Source organism: Gopherus flavomarginatus, chromosome 2 (genome assembly GCF_025201925.1).
Source record: "Gopherus flavomarginatus isolate rGopFla2 chromosome 2, rGopFla2.mat.asm, whole genome shotgun sequence".
NCBI lineage: Eukaryota > Metazoa > Chordata > Testudines > Testudinidae > Gopherus > Gopherus flavomarginatus.
In genome coordinates, this window is record NC_066618.1 from 285,781,570 (window position 1) to 285,798,938 (window position 17,369).

Here is a 17,369-nt window from a genome sequence, read left to right on the forward strand (position 1 = left end):
ATAAGAAAATGAGCAAAATAACCTGTATTTTATGCTAGTTATACATCAAGTGCTGTTCTTGTTTTCTTAATGCTTTTATCCAATACAGTTCAACCTCCAAAGCCTATAGCTTGTTTTCTGTAAGGTCCTGCCTTTTCTAGATCCGCAGCTCGGCAGACTGAAACACAAAACTTTGCCCAAGATCTGAGCCTGAGTCTCGCTCCAGCCAGACTATATCCCAAGACCCTCCTTTATTCTCAGCCTTTTGGTCCAAATACTAGCCCACTCCTATTGCAAAACATTAAATGTTTTTGAGCAGACGACAACACACAAACAATGTTGATCAAAAGCCTGTATATAGAGCATCTTCTCATTTCAACATCTGTCTGCATTATACCAAGTAATTAACTAAACCTCAGAACATATCTGTTGTGCTCAGTATTATCCCTATATCTCAGAGGGAGAAACTGAGGCATGGAGCTATCAAATGACCTGCTCAAGATCACTCAGTGAACTCATGAAAGAGGCTTGTACATAAAAGTCTGTGGGTTATTTAAGGTAACTTGATATACCCATTATTTTCATGACCGGCATGTGTTCTGAAATGATAATGTCATATGGCAGGATTAAAAAAACCATACTAGAGTTTAGCTGTTGAGTAATGTTTCGGCCTTAAAATGGCTGCAGGTTAGAATTTAATTGTCGAGCCATGACACTTAATGAAATCGAAAAGCTCAACAGCCGTAGAAGCTGTTCGATAGTACTTACTGCAACCAAGAAAGGATGGTTAAATTCCCCTGGTAGCAGGTTGTGCCAAAACTGTGAACCATAGTAATTAAAGGAGAGTTTCCTTATTTTTATGTGCTGTGCTAGTGTTTGTTACCTTGAACAGAGGGTGAAGGATTGGGAGGTTTGGAATGGAAGTGGGTTTCCAAGGGTGAGCTCTCACATCTAGTGCTCTTAGAGAGAGGATTTGACAGTAACCATTGCTCCCTTAGTATTGTAAGATTATTGCTGCCAGTTAAAGCCTGACTGTAGGATCTGACTGTTTCTGGAAGGCACAGTTCTACTGCAGACGGTGCTCCTCCCCTGCTAGAATTTTCTAGACTGAAGCACCATGTCTCTGGGATCGTTGGAGGAGCCCAGGTCAGGTTCTGTATCAGACTCCATATCTGATCTGGTCACCCTTCTACTCCATTTCTAACAGCAGCCGAAGCCTGGTGCAGTTCTTGTGCCCAGGAAGTGCAAGGCCTGCGAGTGTGTGCGGGGATACAACTGTGAGGAGCTATGCTCACCGCTCCTCCCCCGTGTATATTTGCACTGAGTTAGTAGAATCTAGAGCAGAGTGTAGCAGTTTGAAGGCTGACGAGGACTCTGAACATGAAACGAGCATTTTTCTATTGGAGAGGGCCAGGGAAGATGATTGTGTAAGGAATATGGCACTGAGCAACAGATGGCATTCACAAAGCTGGATTGAAACACACCTGTTCTTGTCAAAACAGGGCCTAGTCCGATCCAAAACAAGACAGATTACAAGGGTAACATGCTTAAAGAGAAGTAGATCAATTCTTGCTGGAGGGAGTTAAATGAGAATCCCTACTCTCCATATACACACTTTTGATTGCAAAGATTGGGCTCTTGGATTCTGCACTGCACCTATGCAACTACAGCAGCCATCTTGCATCTGTACAATGGGTAATACTAGCACTTTAGGCTAATCACGTATTGAAAAATATGGTGAACAATGAGATTTGATATGGGCATGGCTGTGCTCCTTTCTAAATCAATGAGTTTTGCCGTTGAATTCGGGGGGGGGCTTGTAAATTATGTTAAACGCATTCATATCCTGTTACTGGAACTTACTGGCTTGATACAGTAACCATCAGGCCAGCAGCAAGTGAGTCATTTGAGATGCAGGAACACTCTGCTTTGCAGAATCTCCTGTGTTACTAGTAAAATGGCATCTGTCGAGAGCTGTGCAGGAAATAAAAAAAGAAAAAAAACCTTCCCACCTGCAAAATGTCAGAATTGATGGAAAAAACAGCCTTTTTTTTTCCATTTTCAGAAATCTGAGCATTCACAGGCAGATGTTTGTGCAGCAAAACCATCTCTAGCTCTGACCCACCATATTTCCCCAACATCGTCCCGCCCATCTGCCAACTCTGTCTCGTCTGTTCATTAGCGTCTTTCTTGATCACCTCTGTGCTGCCTTCACTGCAGCCCCCTATATTTGATGTGATCTTCCTGAGCTCATCCAGTAGACCCTTCCCCCATTTAAGTCCCTCTTGAAGACCCTCTTCTGCTGTGCTGGGAATGCGGATGACCTTAACATTCTTTTCTCAGGGCATGGCCAAATGCCCTTTGACTGCTCTACTTACATGCTGTACTACTTCCCCTTACTTATGTGTGCTTGTGAGCTTCATGACTCATAGGCTGAGCCTTCTTGCTTCTTTGTATAACATCTAGCACTCTGTGGGCATTACTATTAACCATAATAGCCATAAATACAGCTTTATATTTGACATTGGCCAAATGCAAGCATGGACCATCTCATTAGCTTGAGCACTGGAGTATTTGTTAGACAGATCCCAGTCTTGCCCCTTGGTATTCCTATTATTGTTAATGTTGTTAGATCTTCATTCACGTGCATGGCGCGCTTTCAGGCAGAGCTCAAGACAGCTTAAATTGGCTTCTGCTCCATCATGCTTGTCCAGAGTAACTCCATTAACTTCAGTGGCAATGTGAGTATCTCAGGGCAGAAGGTAGCCCAAGAAGGATTTACAGTTAGTCCAAAAGTACAAGAAAAGAGCAAAGAGACTATGGTGCATGAGAGGATGTGAGGACGACAGTGATGGAGGAATATTGCTCCCTGAGAGCACAGTTTCTTGTGCAGTGCAGGTGGTAAAAGCCATTTTCAGTGCAGATTTTTGGCTATCGCTCGCTGGTGGTTCAGCACTGAAAGACTTTTCAGATGTGAGTTTTTAGAGTCCATGTGAACGAAGAGAGGTGCGGTTGTTTGCATTCTGAGGAAGTTGCCAGTTCCAGGTGTAGATGAGGCACACAGCCTGCAGTGTCCCTGCACAATAATACTAAGGTGGCTAGCATAATACCATCTTGTCATTGAAACGGCCATTCATTACCTTTTGTACAATTGCACAACGTTCAGTGTAATGCTTCCTGCTATTCCTGTAAATGGGGCTGGCCTGGAGGGTGCAATGACATTGTTAAGAGTGGATTGCTTCACTCGAATGCAGCAATTCATTTTCAGAGAGGTAATATTTGTTCTTATTTTTTCAAACGGGCTGACAAAGAGGTCAAATGACTTTCCATAGGTCATGGTGAGCCACCCCAGGGCAAATAGCCAGAGCAAGAACTGTATGTGACTTAAATTCCACTTAACCCCAATTTTGAGTGGGATTTATATAGTGAATTGGTCTCATATTGACCTTCTGCACAGGGCAGTATTGCTAATTCTCGTGATTTTGGTATAAGTTGCATGATATGTGAGACTTCTTTTTCTTAAAGTCTCAGCTCCTGGAATCATATGATTATGTGGGAATCTCAGCTTTCATTTAAAAGTAACTTTCTAGCCCCCATGCGTGCCCAGAAAAAGACTTGAAAATCAGAAGGCAAATAAAAGAACCTCAAATTTATTATTTTTAAGCCAATCCCATGATCTTTTGGTGCCTGACTCACGATGTTTGAATATTTGGAATAGGCAATATTGAGAATTTCAGCCAGCGTGAGTGAACAATCCATTCAATGTTTCTGCATCTCTCTAAACAGGGTCTCTCTTTTTAAGCTCATGTCCAATTTATCCCTGGTTATTATTAATAATCATACAGAGACAGTGTTTTCTATGGTCAATGTGATTAAGAGAAAAGCAGGACCCTCCATATGTTTGTTTTTCATATGCGTCTCTCTTTAAATCATAGGCCTGTGTTGGTGTGCATAGTATATTTCTGTTAAATAGGAGAATTATTGGCTCAAAGTTGAAGCCGCCTGTGTGGGTAGTCTCCAGCTTCTGCTCTCACATTTGCTCCTGAGGTCTGCGGATGCGGCTGAGGAAATGTTGAGGAAACAAATTTTGTTTGTGAATTTGAATTTTGCTTGCCTAACTGTTTTGTTAATAGGAATCTCCCCACCCCAAAGCCTAACTCAACCTTCAAACAAATTTCAGCAGGAGCACTCCAACAGGGAAAATAATACTATCACTTTTAAATATTACTGTATTACTCCAAAAAAGAGAGTGATTAACCACGAGGCATAGTATTGGATCCTAGATTAGGTTTAAAGCCAAAGGGCAAGACGTACTTCCTGAATACAAATGTTATCAAAAAAAGGCAGATTGAGGAAATGGTCACTACCATGGAAAACCGCAGAACAGACTCTGTTACTGAGCCTGCTGCAAAACTGCTGCTGTTAAAGGGAGAGAAAAGAGATCGCTGCTAGACATGGGTTCCAGAGGAAACCCCCTGAAAGGGTTCTGACCTTTGCAATCCCCTCAAATGTCTGGGAAGCTTGGATCTTCATATGAATTTTGCGGTTTGGGCTCAGCTAGTATATACTGGAGTGATGCCAGTTTACCCCTGCTGAGGGTCTGGCCCTCATTCTTCCCTCTGCAGGAATAACCTGGGAGTTTCAGCTTGCGGAGTTGGCTATGAACTTTTGTGTTTGGCTGGGATGGGGAGACCAAGGGTTTTCCCCATGGAAGAAGCTGGAGATCCCACTCCCAGAGCATGTAAATACCCAGAGATCAGGAGGGAATGCAAGGGATTTTTCTTGCTTCTGCTCTGTTCTGCTGTGCAGCGGCCACTGGTTCCTGTTGGCCCATGGAGAGCCCTGCTCCTAGAGATTCAGGGATTCCTCTGAAAACTCGAATGAGTAGTTCTGCAGTCCAAGGGAGAAGCTGAGCTAATCTATACAGGCTCAGGCCATGTATGGGTTTGCTTGTCTGGCTTTCCCTGGATTTCATGCGATGATGATCAATAATTATGTTTGTTACAGTAGTGCCTCAGGGGCCCCGTTGTGCTAGGGGCTGTACAAACATAAAGTAGTAGGTGGTCCCTGACCCTAAAGAGTTACAATGCAAATAGGCAAGACAGAGGCTGGGGGAGAGGTAGTATTTTCATGCCAAGCCATGTAGTGGCCCAGGTCTTTCAAAACTGGACCAGGTTCTCAGGGAAGGTTCGTGAACTGAGTTTCAAGTCAGTGGTGAGTTGTGTGTCATTTCTGATCTCACTGCGAACATGTCACACATCTTGACCCAATACCCGACATAATGCTGCTGCTCATATAGCCCCAATCCAGAACAGAAATTTAGTCTGGGCTCTGAAGTCAATGAGGCTATTCTTATTCTTCATACTGAACATACACACAAGTGCTGTGCTGGACCACAGCTAATTTAGAAGCTAGTAAGGATTGTTTGCTACTCTGATTTGTACAGTGCTTAGCATAACAGGGCCCTATTCTTACTGGCCTTTAAGCGCTACCACAATAACCCTGTTAAACAGTCATAACACGGCTATTGCCTGAGCTCTGGGAACAAAGGTTTGGGCTCCTGTAGGAGCAAGAGCAAACTCAGCCCTTATTAAGACATTGAAGTCAAGGGGGTTCTGATGATTTACCCAAGAGGAGAATTCTGGTCAGTTGCTTTCTCAGTTAATTGTTTTCGTTCCAGTCATCCTTAAAAATTTGTCAGTCTGAAAATAGCCATATGAAAATGCAGTAAAGGTGGGAACCTAGAAAGCCATATGTTGTGGTGGTGTTACAGCTGTATCGATACCAGGGTAGTAGAGAGACAAGGTTAGTGAGGTAATACCTTTTATTGGACTAACTTCTGCTGGCGAGAGAGACAAACTTTCAAGCTATGCAGAGCTCTTCTTCTGGTCTGGGGAAAGGTATTATGAGCTTGTCTACACTAAAAACTTGCATGTGTGCAGCTGCAGTGCTTCTGGTGAAAATGCTCTAAGCCAAGAGAAGAGAGCTCTCCCGTTGGCTTAATTACACCAGAGCTTAGGTCTGGTTAACTATGTTGCTGATGAGTGTGCATTATTCACACACCTGAGCGATGACGTTAAACCAAAGTAATTCTGTAGTGTAGACCAGGGCTAAGAGTCCCACAGCTAAACACAAGGTCAAACAGATCGTTTAGCATAAGTAGTTAGCACATATTTTAAGGGCTCATTCAAGGTAAAGTGGCCCCTGTAGTCATAGGACAAAAAAGAGGAGGAGGTGTGGGGGGTGCTAGTGGGTTACAGATTGTTATAATAAGCCATAAATCCAGTGTCTTTATTAAATTCATAACTTCGCTAGACACTAAAAATCATGGTCTTAAAATCAGTGTTAGCAGGCCACTTCACTTCCTTAGTTTAGCATAAGTAAGCATATTCTATCTGTTCTATATTGTGTTTAGCTCTGACACTCGTAATACCTTTCCCAAACGTGAAGAAGAGCTCCAAAGCTTGTCTTTCTCACCAATAAAAGATATTACCTCTCACTTTGTCTCTCTGAAATCACGGGATACTCATGCACAAGAGGAAGGGGGAAGGAGAGAAGTTGTGGTGGTGTGGGTTGTAGTTCAGCCTATTACTATATGTAACACACACGAACAAGTACAAATGCAGGAGGTCCGCATGAAGGCTTCTGTTCCACAGTTAGTCTGTGTTGCACATCTAATACAATGGAATCTACACCACAGCAACATGCCAGAGGGACACAATAGTCTTGATTAACTGAGGTTCCTTCATGGGAATAGCTTGCTTGGAAAAACTAGTCACTCCTATTCCTTGAACTGCTTCAAAACAAAATCCTGGAGTGCATTAAACAGTGAACTAGACATGGTGCACCAAAACTACACCCTGGCTGTCAGTCAAATCATTAATAATTATAGTCTGTATCTCTTTATTCACCCCCCTCCATCGAAACACCCACCTTTGTAAAGAGCTATTTGACATCAGCCCAATTTCCCAGACTGGGAAACTGAGGCTCGGAGAGGTTATATAACTTGTCCAACATCACAGAGGGTGCCATCCAGTGAATGTTGAGCACATCCTCCACTCCCCAGGGCAGGCAGAAGTGGCACCAATTTTAAGTGATAATAGTACTATGCAGTCATAAGGCCAGACTCTCAACTGCTCTTAGGTAGTTGCCTGATTCTCTGCTTCAGCTAGAGGAACCAGGGGACTGCTCTAACTTGCACTTGCTGGCAACTGTCCCTAAAGGACCATCTGTTACCTGGGAATAGCTGAAGTGTGATATTCATCCTCCGCACTCCCATGTTGCCTCTCCTCAGCTCTATCATATCCCCTGTGAAGGGGGCATAGAAACCTATTATGTTGGTTCTACCCTTGCTAAGGACTCCTCCAAAAGCACAAGTTTCTCAGTCAGGGAAGTTCTGAACCGTCTCTTCTCCCTTTGCCCCACTCAGGCAATGCAGCAAGCTAGAGAATCTGGCCTATTTGGTACCTTTCCTCCACTGATCTCAAAGCGCTTTGGATGGCAGGAGAGAGATCACTTGATCATTGCCTGTTAGGTTCACTCCCTCTGGGGCACTTGGCATTGGCTGCCATCAGCAGACGGATACTGGGCTGGATGGATCTTTGGTCTGACCCAGTATGGCCGTTCTTATTTTCTAATTATCCTCACAATATCCATGCAAGGCTGGGATTATTACACATGAAATTATTTGTCTAAAAACACCTGGAAGATCAGTAGCACAACTGGGAATATAATCCATGCCTCTTTACTCCCCCTGGCCTGTTTCAGCTCATAGATCCCTTTCTATGGTAACTTCTTCAGCACCGGAAAAGCTGCACTCTTGATATTTCGACATTTTCTTTGCTTATCTCCAGCCCTCCTGTAGTCTACCACTAAACTAATGAATAAATAACTATCGTGTCTTTCTAGATCCTTGAAGTTTTTTCTTTAAACTTAACAAAAGAGAAATATCATTTAGTATAGTAATAATGGATCTTTGGGAGCTATCCAAGTGGTGAGCTGGTAGAACTGTCTCAGCATCTGAACAATAGTCCCTTTCTGATTATATTTGGAAACTGTATACTTCAGGAATCAGACAGAATGCCTCACTACTACAGTCAATGGATATGCTTGCTAGAAGCAATGAAATGGACGTGGATGTTTTTAACTGCTATACCTGGCTTCTCAGAGACTAAATATTAAAAATACATTTACTTTTTTCTTTGCGTCTGTTTTTGTGTTTTGCTGGGTGTATAGTTTTGTATTTAACTTGTTTTATATTGAAAAAAGCTAATCAGCACAGGCAATCAGCTTCTCTGGGGTTTTTTTTTTTAAGACGGAAGTGCATCTGAACAATTATTATAGTAAACTGATCTAAATGTTTGGAAATTAGAACTGACTCATTTTTAACCGTGTCACTGCTTATTCCAGCCCTGATGTTGTAGGTCAGATGCTATCAGGCTATGCTAACATACCTGTATTTTGAATAAGTGGCTTTTGTGGTTACTCAACGACTTTATGACATCCTTTCCCAGTGAGCTCTTTTCCAAACACAACCCCAGCTGTGACAGGTCTGGGGAAGTGGTCTGAACATGGGAGTGGAAGCCAGGAACTCCTGAGTTCTCGGCTGGGCTCTGTGGCTTTGGCTCATAATTTAAATATTAATCCTACTGTGAAGAATGCTGTAATGTTCTATAGTCTCGGTATCTCAAAAACTTCCACATCAAGCTTTAAAGTACAAGAGAGATTCCCCATCCTCACAATTGTTAGTCCTGCAAACTCACCTTGAGTTTTGAAAGTCAAAGCTGGCTTCTTTCCTGCTCATGCGTCATCATCACTAGTGAAGAATCCAGATCCTGCTCCCCTAGTATGGTTGGAATTGCAATGCTTACAGATATAAGAGGGGCACAGGGTGTGATAGTTAGATTGTAAGATCTTTGTGGAGGCTCCTGGCCACCTGGGTGTTTGCACAGTACCTAGCACAAGGGAGCACTGATCTTGATTTGCATCCTTTGGTTGCTTGTGTAGCACAAATAAGGAATAACAGTGGTAATTAATAAGTGACGTTAGCTCAATGAAAGTAGTAGCCATTGCTTAAACTGCACTAACTCTGAGATTTGTGAGACCACAGCAATAATATATACCACTTTCCAGCTAAAGGCTTCAAAATGCCATGAGGTGGATTGTTGTCCCCATTTTACAGATGCGGGAACTGAAGCACAAAGAAATTAAGTGACTTGCCCAAGGCCTCAGAAAAAAAATCTGTGGTAGAGTTGGGACTAGCACCCAACCCTGCTCTCAACCCATCCTTTGCTTTAATCACTAGACCATGCTGCAGTTCTTGCAAAGTCCATTTTCCAGTCAGTGTCTGAGCATATTTTTTTCCCCGTCATCTTCTTGTCATGCAACAGGGAAGCACATGTTGACAGGATCAGTTGACTCAGTGTCTGTTTTCTCTTCTAGGGAGGGTCTGCTTTTTCCCCGGTGTCGGTGATTAGTGAGAAGAAAGCTCAGGACCAAGTGGCAGTTCTGGCTAATGAACTTGGATGCCCTTTGTCCAGCAGTGAGGAAATTGTATCCTGCCTCCGCCAGTTGCCTGCCAATGTTCTCAACGATGCACAGACTAGGGTGAGCCATAGCAATATATGTGACTTTTGTATTATAACTGAAATGTAGGCTGCATGTACGGCAACTTGCAGGAAATTTTTTTTAAAATGTTGGGACAGATCCTTAGCTGGCATAAATTGACATTGACTTCAGTGGAGTTACCCTGATATCCACCAACTGAGGCTTTGGCCCATTGCTCCTTATGACCTGATTCTCAGTTAAACTAAGGCTCCTTTGCATTGCTTTGGCAGTGTAAACATGTCCAGAAGTGAGTTTCAATGATCCCTGTCAAGGTGGAGAATGCCTGGCCTAAGTGTGAAAGGGAATCAGACCCCTGGTTTCCATGAGAGTTCTCTGCAGAAAAGGCAGTGTGGAAAGATGACTGTGCTTTGCATTTAACTTAACAAAATATAATGCTTATGAAAGATGCCATGCTCACAGTCCTGGAGGGTGGAGTCCTTCACACCCAGGTAAAGAAGAGGCATCCCCAATACAAGTTTCTCAATCACATCATAGTGTTGGGCCTCACCCCCAGGGCCGGCTCCAGGCACCAGCTTACCAAGCAGGTGCTTGAGGCCGCAACTCCGGAGCGGGGCGGCACTTTCAGGTATTCGGCGACAATTCGGCAGAGGGTCCCTCACTCTCGTTCGGAGCGAAGGACCTCCGGCTGAATTGCCGCAGATCGCGATCACGGCCTTTTTTTTTTTTTTTTTTTTTTTTTTTTTGGCTGCTTGGGGCAGCCAAACACCTGGAGCCGGTCCTGCTCACCCCTAAACTAGAAGTAACAGCCTTAGGAACAACGGAGTCATTTATTCTTTCTGCCTGTTTAGCTCTTGGCTCCTCTGCTGAGGCTATCAGCAAGGGCACTCATTCCTTCCAGTTGTGATTTTGCATTGTGTTACGTGAACACTTACCCATTATGAGGCCATCAGCTTAATTCATCATTTCAGACATACAGACAAACAAGCCGTGGTCAGATGGGAATGACGCAAAGTCCTTCCTAGTCCAGTCCAGCTGCTCACCACCGGAAAACCCTGTATCTCTTTACCAATCCCTTGGTCTCTAGGAGAGCACTTTTCCTATGTAATGGGAGTTTTACCATTGACTTCAATGGCCGCAGAGTCAAGCTAATGCTGAACACTTTTGAAAATCCTGATCATGATTGTACTGTACTTTTCTCCATTCCCTTTCAACACAGCTCCTAGCCATAAGTGGGCCATTTCAGTACTGGGGCCCAGTGGTTGATGGCGTCTACCTTCGGGAACCTCTAGCTGCAGCCCTGCAGCGTTCTCGACTTAGGACGGTGGATCTGCTCATTGGAAGTGCTCAGCAAGACGGGCTGATCAGCAGAGCTAAGGCGATTAAGGTAGGCATAGATTTACTGTGCAAAAGAACTATCAACCCTTAAAGCACGTAAGCAAATATTAACAAAGAGGATCTGTGCTGGCAGGGGAGACACTTTTTGGCTTTCATAATTCTTGAATTGGACTCCATGCAAATACACCAAAGCATTGTCCTTCCTATAGAAGTGCTGTTTTGACTAGCCAATGGAAAAATATGTCCTATTTATGCAATAAAACTTTAGTTCAGGGAAGGGGCAAAAAGCTGGGAGACCAGGTTGGTTTAGCTTGTATTTTGCATGCGTCTGCATGTCTAGCAGGTTTCTGAAAAGCATGTAGTATTCATCTCTCCTGTTGTATGTTACTGTGTAGGTGATATTTTTATATTACTTTGGCTGTTGGGTTTCTCTAAAGTAGGGATGGGCCCAAGTCAAACTCCTGCATTTAGACCCTGCTGAACTTTATTGAGGATTGAGAATCTAAACCCAGACATGGGTCCAAAATTCATAGGTTATTACCCTCTCCAACTCCTATCTTATGGTTTTGCTCATGGACTGTTGCACTGGTTTATTTTCTGTATCGTTGCTTGTGCTTTTCTGTTTTGTGACTCCTCCCCTTTCTTACAAGGATGCTTCCAAATTAGAACTGCCCATGAATAGGAATAGCATCTGCAGATACATGAGCTAGGATCAAAATGAAAAGGGTTTATCAGTCCTCAAGCATCAGGGCACAAACTGATCACCCACTGGGGACAATTATCCAGTATTACACAAATAGTCCTACTACAGGGGTGTTCTACTTTGCTTTGCAGCATCTGCCATTGGCTGTGTTGGAGACAGAATCCTGGACCTGGTGATTAAATCGTTCCTTTACCTAATGGCAATTACTCTGTTCTTATAGCCTGTTGAAATGATAGCACAGACCATCCAACCTGTCCCTTTCAGCTTTCTCTTCATTACCCTGCTGTGTAATTAACACATGCATTCAAGAGCTAGGTACATTCCTGCCCCATAAATTATGCCAAACTCCCTTTAAACTAGTGATTTTTGTTTACAGGTGAGCAGGCCTCCTGGAGACATTCTCTCCTTCTCTCATTGTCTGTTCCTCTCTCTCTCCATATTTATTTCCGTGACCATTTATGCAAGAGTCTCAGAGCAGAGCAGTATGTATAGAAAGACTAGAGTATTCTTCAGTAATTGTCCAGAACAACAAACAAAAACTTAGAATGGGCTCATGGATATGGAGCGTAACCACTGAGTTAATGGGAATTTGGGTTGTGTACGGAATGGAGAAATGGGCTCAGGTGCCAACTTTTCCCAGGGCCGATGGGAGCTCACAGCCCCTGGCCCTGCCCTGACTCCACCCCTGCCCCCCCCCATTCCACCTCCTTCCCCAAAGTCCCCACCCCAACTCCACCTCCTCCCTGCCCCTATTGGACTCCTTCCCCAAATCCATGCCCTGACCCTGCCTCTTCTCTGAGCATGCCACATTCCCTGTCCTCCCCCCTCCCTCCCAGCGCTTGCTGCCGCAAAACAGCTGTTTTGTGGTGGGAAGCACTGGAGTTAGGGGGAAAAGTGGCATGCTCAGGGGAGGAGGCAGAGGTGAAGGTGAGCTGGGGTGGGGAAAGGCGGGGCAGGGAGCTGCTGATGTGTGCAGAGCACCCACCAATTTTTTCCCCATGGGTGCTCCAGCCCCGGAGCACCCACGGAGTCAGTGCCTATGTTCAGCAGTGCTACTGGCTGGGAGTCTTTAGAACAGCTGCTCTGACCTCTTGCAACAGAACTTCAAACCGTCAATGTAACTCTTACTAACATTGCCACAGTGCTCTACTGTAATGCTCCAAAACACCGAGGCTTGCTACCACGGGGCCCGGTGGTAAAGTCCATTCTGGCCATTAATGCTGGATACCAACGTATTTTTTAGTAAGGAATCTAAAGCAAAAGGAAAGCTTTCAGGTGAGATTTAAAGAGAGCAGGAATGGAAGGAAGGGCTCTTGCGACACAAAGGGTTAAACTTCACTCTTGTGCAATGAGCCAGGCACTACTTAATTTTTGAAGAGGAAAACTAGTCCAGTGGCTAGGTCGCTAGCTTAGTGCTTTGGAGACCTGGGTTCAAGTCTGTGCTTTGCCACAAACTTCCTGTGTGACCTGTGGTAAGTCACTTAATCTTACTCTGTGCCTTAGCCCCTATCTGTAAAATGGGATTAATAGCACTGCCCCACCTCACAGGGGTGTGGTGAGGATAAACACATTAAAGATTATGAGGTACTCAGATACTGTGGTAATGGGGGGCCATACGAATATCTGAGACCTGGTCTGCACTTGAAATTAAGCTGGTTTACTTACATTGCTCAGGGATGTCAAAAACCCACTGCTCTGAGTGGCATAGTTAAGCAGACCTTACCTCCACCATGGACAGCAATCTGGCTACCGCTTCTCAGGGAAGTGGATTCCCTACATTGACAGAAGAACCCCGCCCATTGGTGTAGGTAGTGTTTATACTACACGCTCCACTGGTGCAGCTGTGCCACTGTAGCATTTCAAGTGTAGACTAGCCCTAAAAGACAGAGAGAGACCTCAAAATAGGGCTTTAAGTGGAACAAGGTCTATTGCTGTCTGTCAGCAAAGAGGTGAATTTCACCCATTGTGAAACAGTGCAAAAAAAGGGTAAACCCCAGGGCTGCCCAGTAGCTGGTGGTGTAACATACGACATTTGTACATTCAGAAATAACAGCCAAGGATTTGACAGGAACCTCTGTTACGACAACTCTGAACAGAGACAAAGTGACTGCATTGGTTCCCTTCAGGATATTTTTACTTTTGCTTTGATATCATGCTTTCCTTTTGAATCCTTTCAAAGTGATTTTAAAAAGGCAAGGGTCAAGGATGTACCAGCAACCACTGGAGTCAGCCCATAATGATCCCTGTGTTGTGATGGGGAATAAACCTTTGTAACTTTGGCCCAGATTGGGAAAGTGATGTAATGGGTAGGGCACTGGACTATATTGAAAAGACCTGGGTTTCAGCTCCCGGTTCTGCCTCAGACCTTCTTTCAGACCTTGGGCAAGTCACTTAATCTATCCTGTGCCTCAGTGCCCTATCTGTAAATTGGAGTTAATACTTCCCTACCTCACAGGAGTGTTGCAAGGAGAAAATCCATCACTGCTTGTGAGGTGCTCAGATGCTATGCTAGGAACCTAGATAAGTACCTAGAGAGAAATAGCTGTGTCAGAGGATCCTGGAAAGAGTGAAGCTGGTAAGATCTTGCTCCTCCATTTACTACAGAATAAGTGCTTCCATCATAGCTGCAGACAGGCGGCACAGAAAAATATATATTCCAGCTGTTGAGACTGTTACGGTTCACAGTGAAATCTAGTGTCAGAAGCCATGAAAGAAACCAGTTAGTTACATACTGGCAAAACATTTGTTTGATTAGCATCTGTTTAAGAGCTGTGGTCCCTTTAGGTGGTCATTCATAGTAGCAATTGAACATGAAAATTCTTGCCCAGCTAATGTTGGGTTCGACATCATGAATCTGACTGTCTGCTGATGGTAACAAAAATACTTATTTGCATGAGCGGAAGCAGATGTATTACTGGCTGGAATGCTTTACGCTTGTCCCCAGGGCAGTTGTCAGAGGTTATGTCTGTGCTGGCGCACATACTCGGTTACTTGACTGTATATACCAGGGTGGCCAAACTGTGGCTTTTGCAGCTAAAGTGCAGCTTGTGGAGCCCCCTCCGATGCCCTCCCATTCTCCACCTACCAGGCATGGGCCGGGGGGGGAGCTTGGAATCTCAGCCTTGCAACAGGATGGTGGGGTATGGGTTTCTGCCCAGTGAGGGGGGGGTCTCGGGGTTACAGCCCCATGGGGCACACCTGCTGGGGCTCAGGGCTTCAGCAGGAGCAGGGCTGAAGCCCTGAGCCCCCACAGGTGCCTTCCATGGGGCAGAAGTCCCAAGCCCCAGCAGGCACACCCCAACTCTCAAACTTCTGAAGTTTGTCGTATACAGCTCAGAGGCTCAGTAAGTTTGTCCACTCCAGTATATATGCTCATGCATGTTCCCTATATCCACGCTGAATGTCCCCATACGCTGTGCTGGACATGTATACAACGCTGTGTACGTGTGCATACCCACCTCCGCATGGCCGCTGTTGTTGCAGAACAGCGCTACCATTTCAGAGGTGGTATCCCAGGGTTCTGTGCATCACAGGGGAGTACTCTCGGATGGTAGTGGGCAACCTGCCACCCATCAGGATAATCTGATTGCAGGCCATGAGACATTTTTCTGATGTTGACTGTGCACAGGCATGGCCCCCTGCAGCTCCCACTGGTTGCTGTTCTCTGTTCCTGGCCAAGGGGAGCTGCGGGAAGCAGCAACCAGCACATCCACCACAATCAGATTACCTTGATGAGCCACCTGCGGGCTGGAGGTTGCCCACCACTGTTCTAGGAAACACTTTGTTGTGTGTTGTTGGTACTGTTCCATACCTTTCCCAGTAATAGTTCCTGGTCATGCCTGCCCAACCAAATTGGGTGGAAGACATGGAGTGATGGGATGATGACATGGTTCTGCTCCTGTTCCTTATTACAGGACAGACTTTTATGCAGTGGAGTAGGTGATCACAAGATGTTGGATGGAATTTGGAAAGAACTTTCTGATACATCAAAGATGGCTGACCAGGAGGGTGAATGACAGTTCATTCACTCTCATGGTATAGATATGATAATGCTGGTGTTGCCATGGTTGTCCATGGTTGGACTGTTGCTTGTGGTGCAAGAGAACATACATCCTTTTGGAAATCCAGGATGATAAGCAGTGACTTCAGAACTTCCAAACGAGGAAATCGCACCTTATGGAGCTGTGTGAGGAGCTTGCACCAAACCTCCAATGCCAGGACACTCGACTCAGAAAAGTGGGTGGTTATTGCCCTGTGGACACTGGCAGCACCAGCTGCAGGTCCACTGCAAACCATTTCAGGGTTGGAAAATCCATTGTCAGAGTCATGTTTGTGCCGGTGTGTGACACTGTTAATGCTGATCTACCCACAGGTGGCTGCCATAAGAAAAGTTCCAGAAATAATAGCTGAATTTGAGAAGATGGTGCTTCCAAACTGTGCAGGGGCCATTGACGGGCCAGGTAGCTGTGAACTGAAAAGTTTATTATTCATTCATTCTGCCAGGCTTAGTGGACCACCGAGGCAGATTCATGAATACCAACCCGGGAAACCCTGGAAAAGTTCATGACACTATGGTACTGAGAAGATTGGGTTTGTTCTTGAAGGGGGAAAGAAGGCACTTTATTCCCCAGTAACAATATGGTTCTCTACAGCGTGTCTGTCCAGTTTTTGTTTTGGCATTGCTGCTCCTAAATTGGCTCATGAAACCATACCGCAGCATCAGTGGGAATTCAGTTACAGAATCAGTAGCTGTAGAATGGTCATGGAGTGTGTTTGGTGGGCTGAAATCTCATTTGCAGTGCCTGTGTCCCCGTCTGGATGCCAATGTGGCAAATGCTGTTCATATTATCCTTGTCTGCTGCACACTCCCTAACATTTGTGAGGGTAAAGAGGAGTGCTTCCATCTCGAGTGGGCCCAGCACAAGTTTGGTTTACAAACCCTGTACAGGCATGTACACAGGCAAGGGAAATCAGAGATTCCAAATGTGCACACTAATTGGAACAGCACAGACACTGAGGGGGGAACTGAGGGACACCTTTAGAGCTCTGCAAATCCACAGATATCTGCTTTATGTCTGAGGCTCATTTTTGTGGATCGGATGTGGATACAAATTTTGTATCCACGCAGGGCTCTAGACACCTTCACACCATAGGTGCTTAAACTAGGGGTGCAGGAGGTGCTGCTGCACCCCTTTGCTTGAAGTGCTTTCCATCATATCCAGGGTTTACAGTTTGATTCAATGGCCCTCAGCACCTCCACTATAAAAATTGTTCTGGTGCCCCTGCTTCACGCCCTGTGCAACTGCTGAAAAGCATGAGGGGACATGGGCACACACTTTTGGGGGTTACACAGCTTTGTGAGGGTTTTGTTCCCCTATAGCCGGGGCCGGCTCCAGGCACCAGTGCTCCAAGCGCGTGCCTGGGGTGGCAAGCCACAGAGGGCGACCTATCAGTCCCTGCAAAGGCAGCAGTCAGGCAGCCTTCGGTGGCTTGCCTGCGGGAGGTCTGCCAGTCCTGTGGCTTTGGTGGCAATTTGGCAGTGGGGACGCCGAATCCGCCTTACCAGTGGACCTCTCACAGGCGCACCGCCGAATCCGTGTGACCCAAAGCCGCCTGCTTGCTGTGCTTGGGGCAACAAAAAACATAGAGCTGCCCCTGCCTGTAGCTGATAGTCACTAGCTGTTCCTTCCTATGGCTATTCACACAAATTACAGATAATTCTAACAAGGCTCCTCCCCTGGGTTAACATCTTTTGGGTTGGATTTGTGCTGCCAGGGTGGTGGCT

At 45.3% G+C, this 17,369-nt stretch overlaps 1 protein-coding gene across 2 annotated transcripts in view; it reads left to right on the forward strand.

The window, feature by feature from the left end:
* TG (thyroglobulin) overlaps positions 1-17,369 on the forward strand; it is a 213,418-nt gene that overhangs the window by 161,696 nt on the left and 34,353 nt on the right. For both annotated transcript variants that reach the window (XM_050940484.1, XM_050940485.1), the window contains exons 42-43: positions 9,421-9,585; positions 10,763-10,930. In XM_050940484.1, coding sequence (XP_050796441.1) covers positions 9,421-9,585; positions 10,763-10,930 — 333 coding nt within the window. The remainder of the gene's footprint in view (positions 1-9,420; positions 9,586-10,762; positions 10,931-17,369) is intronic.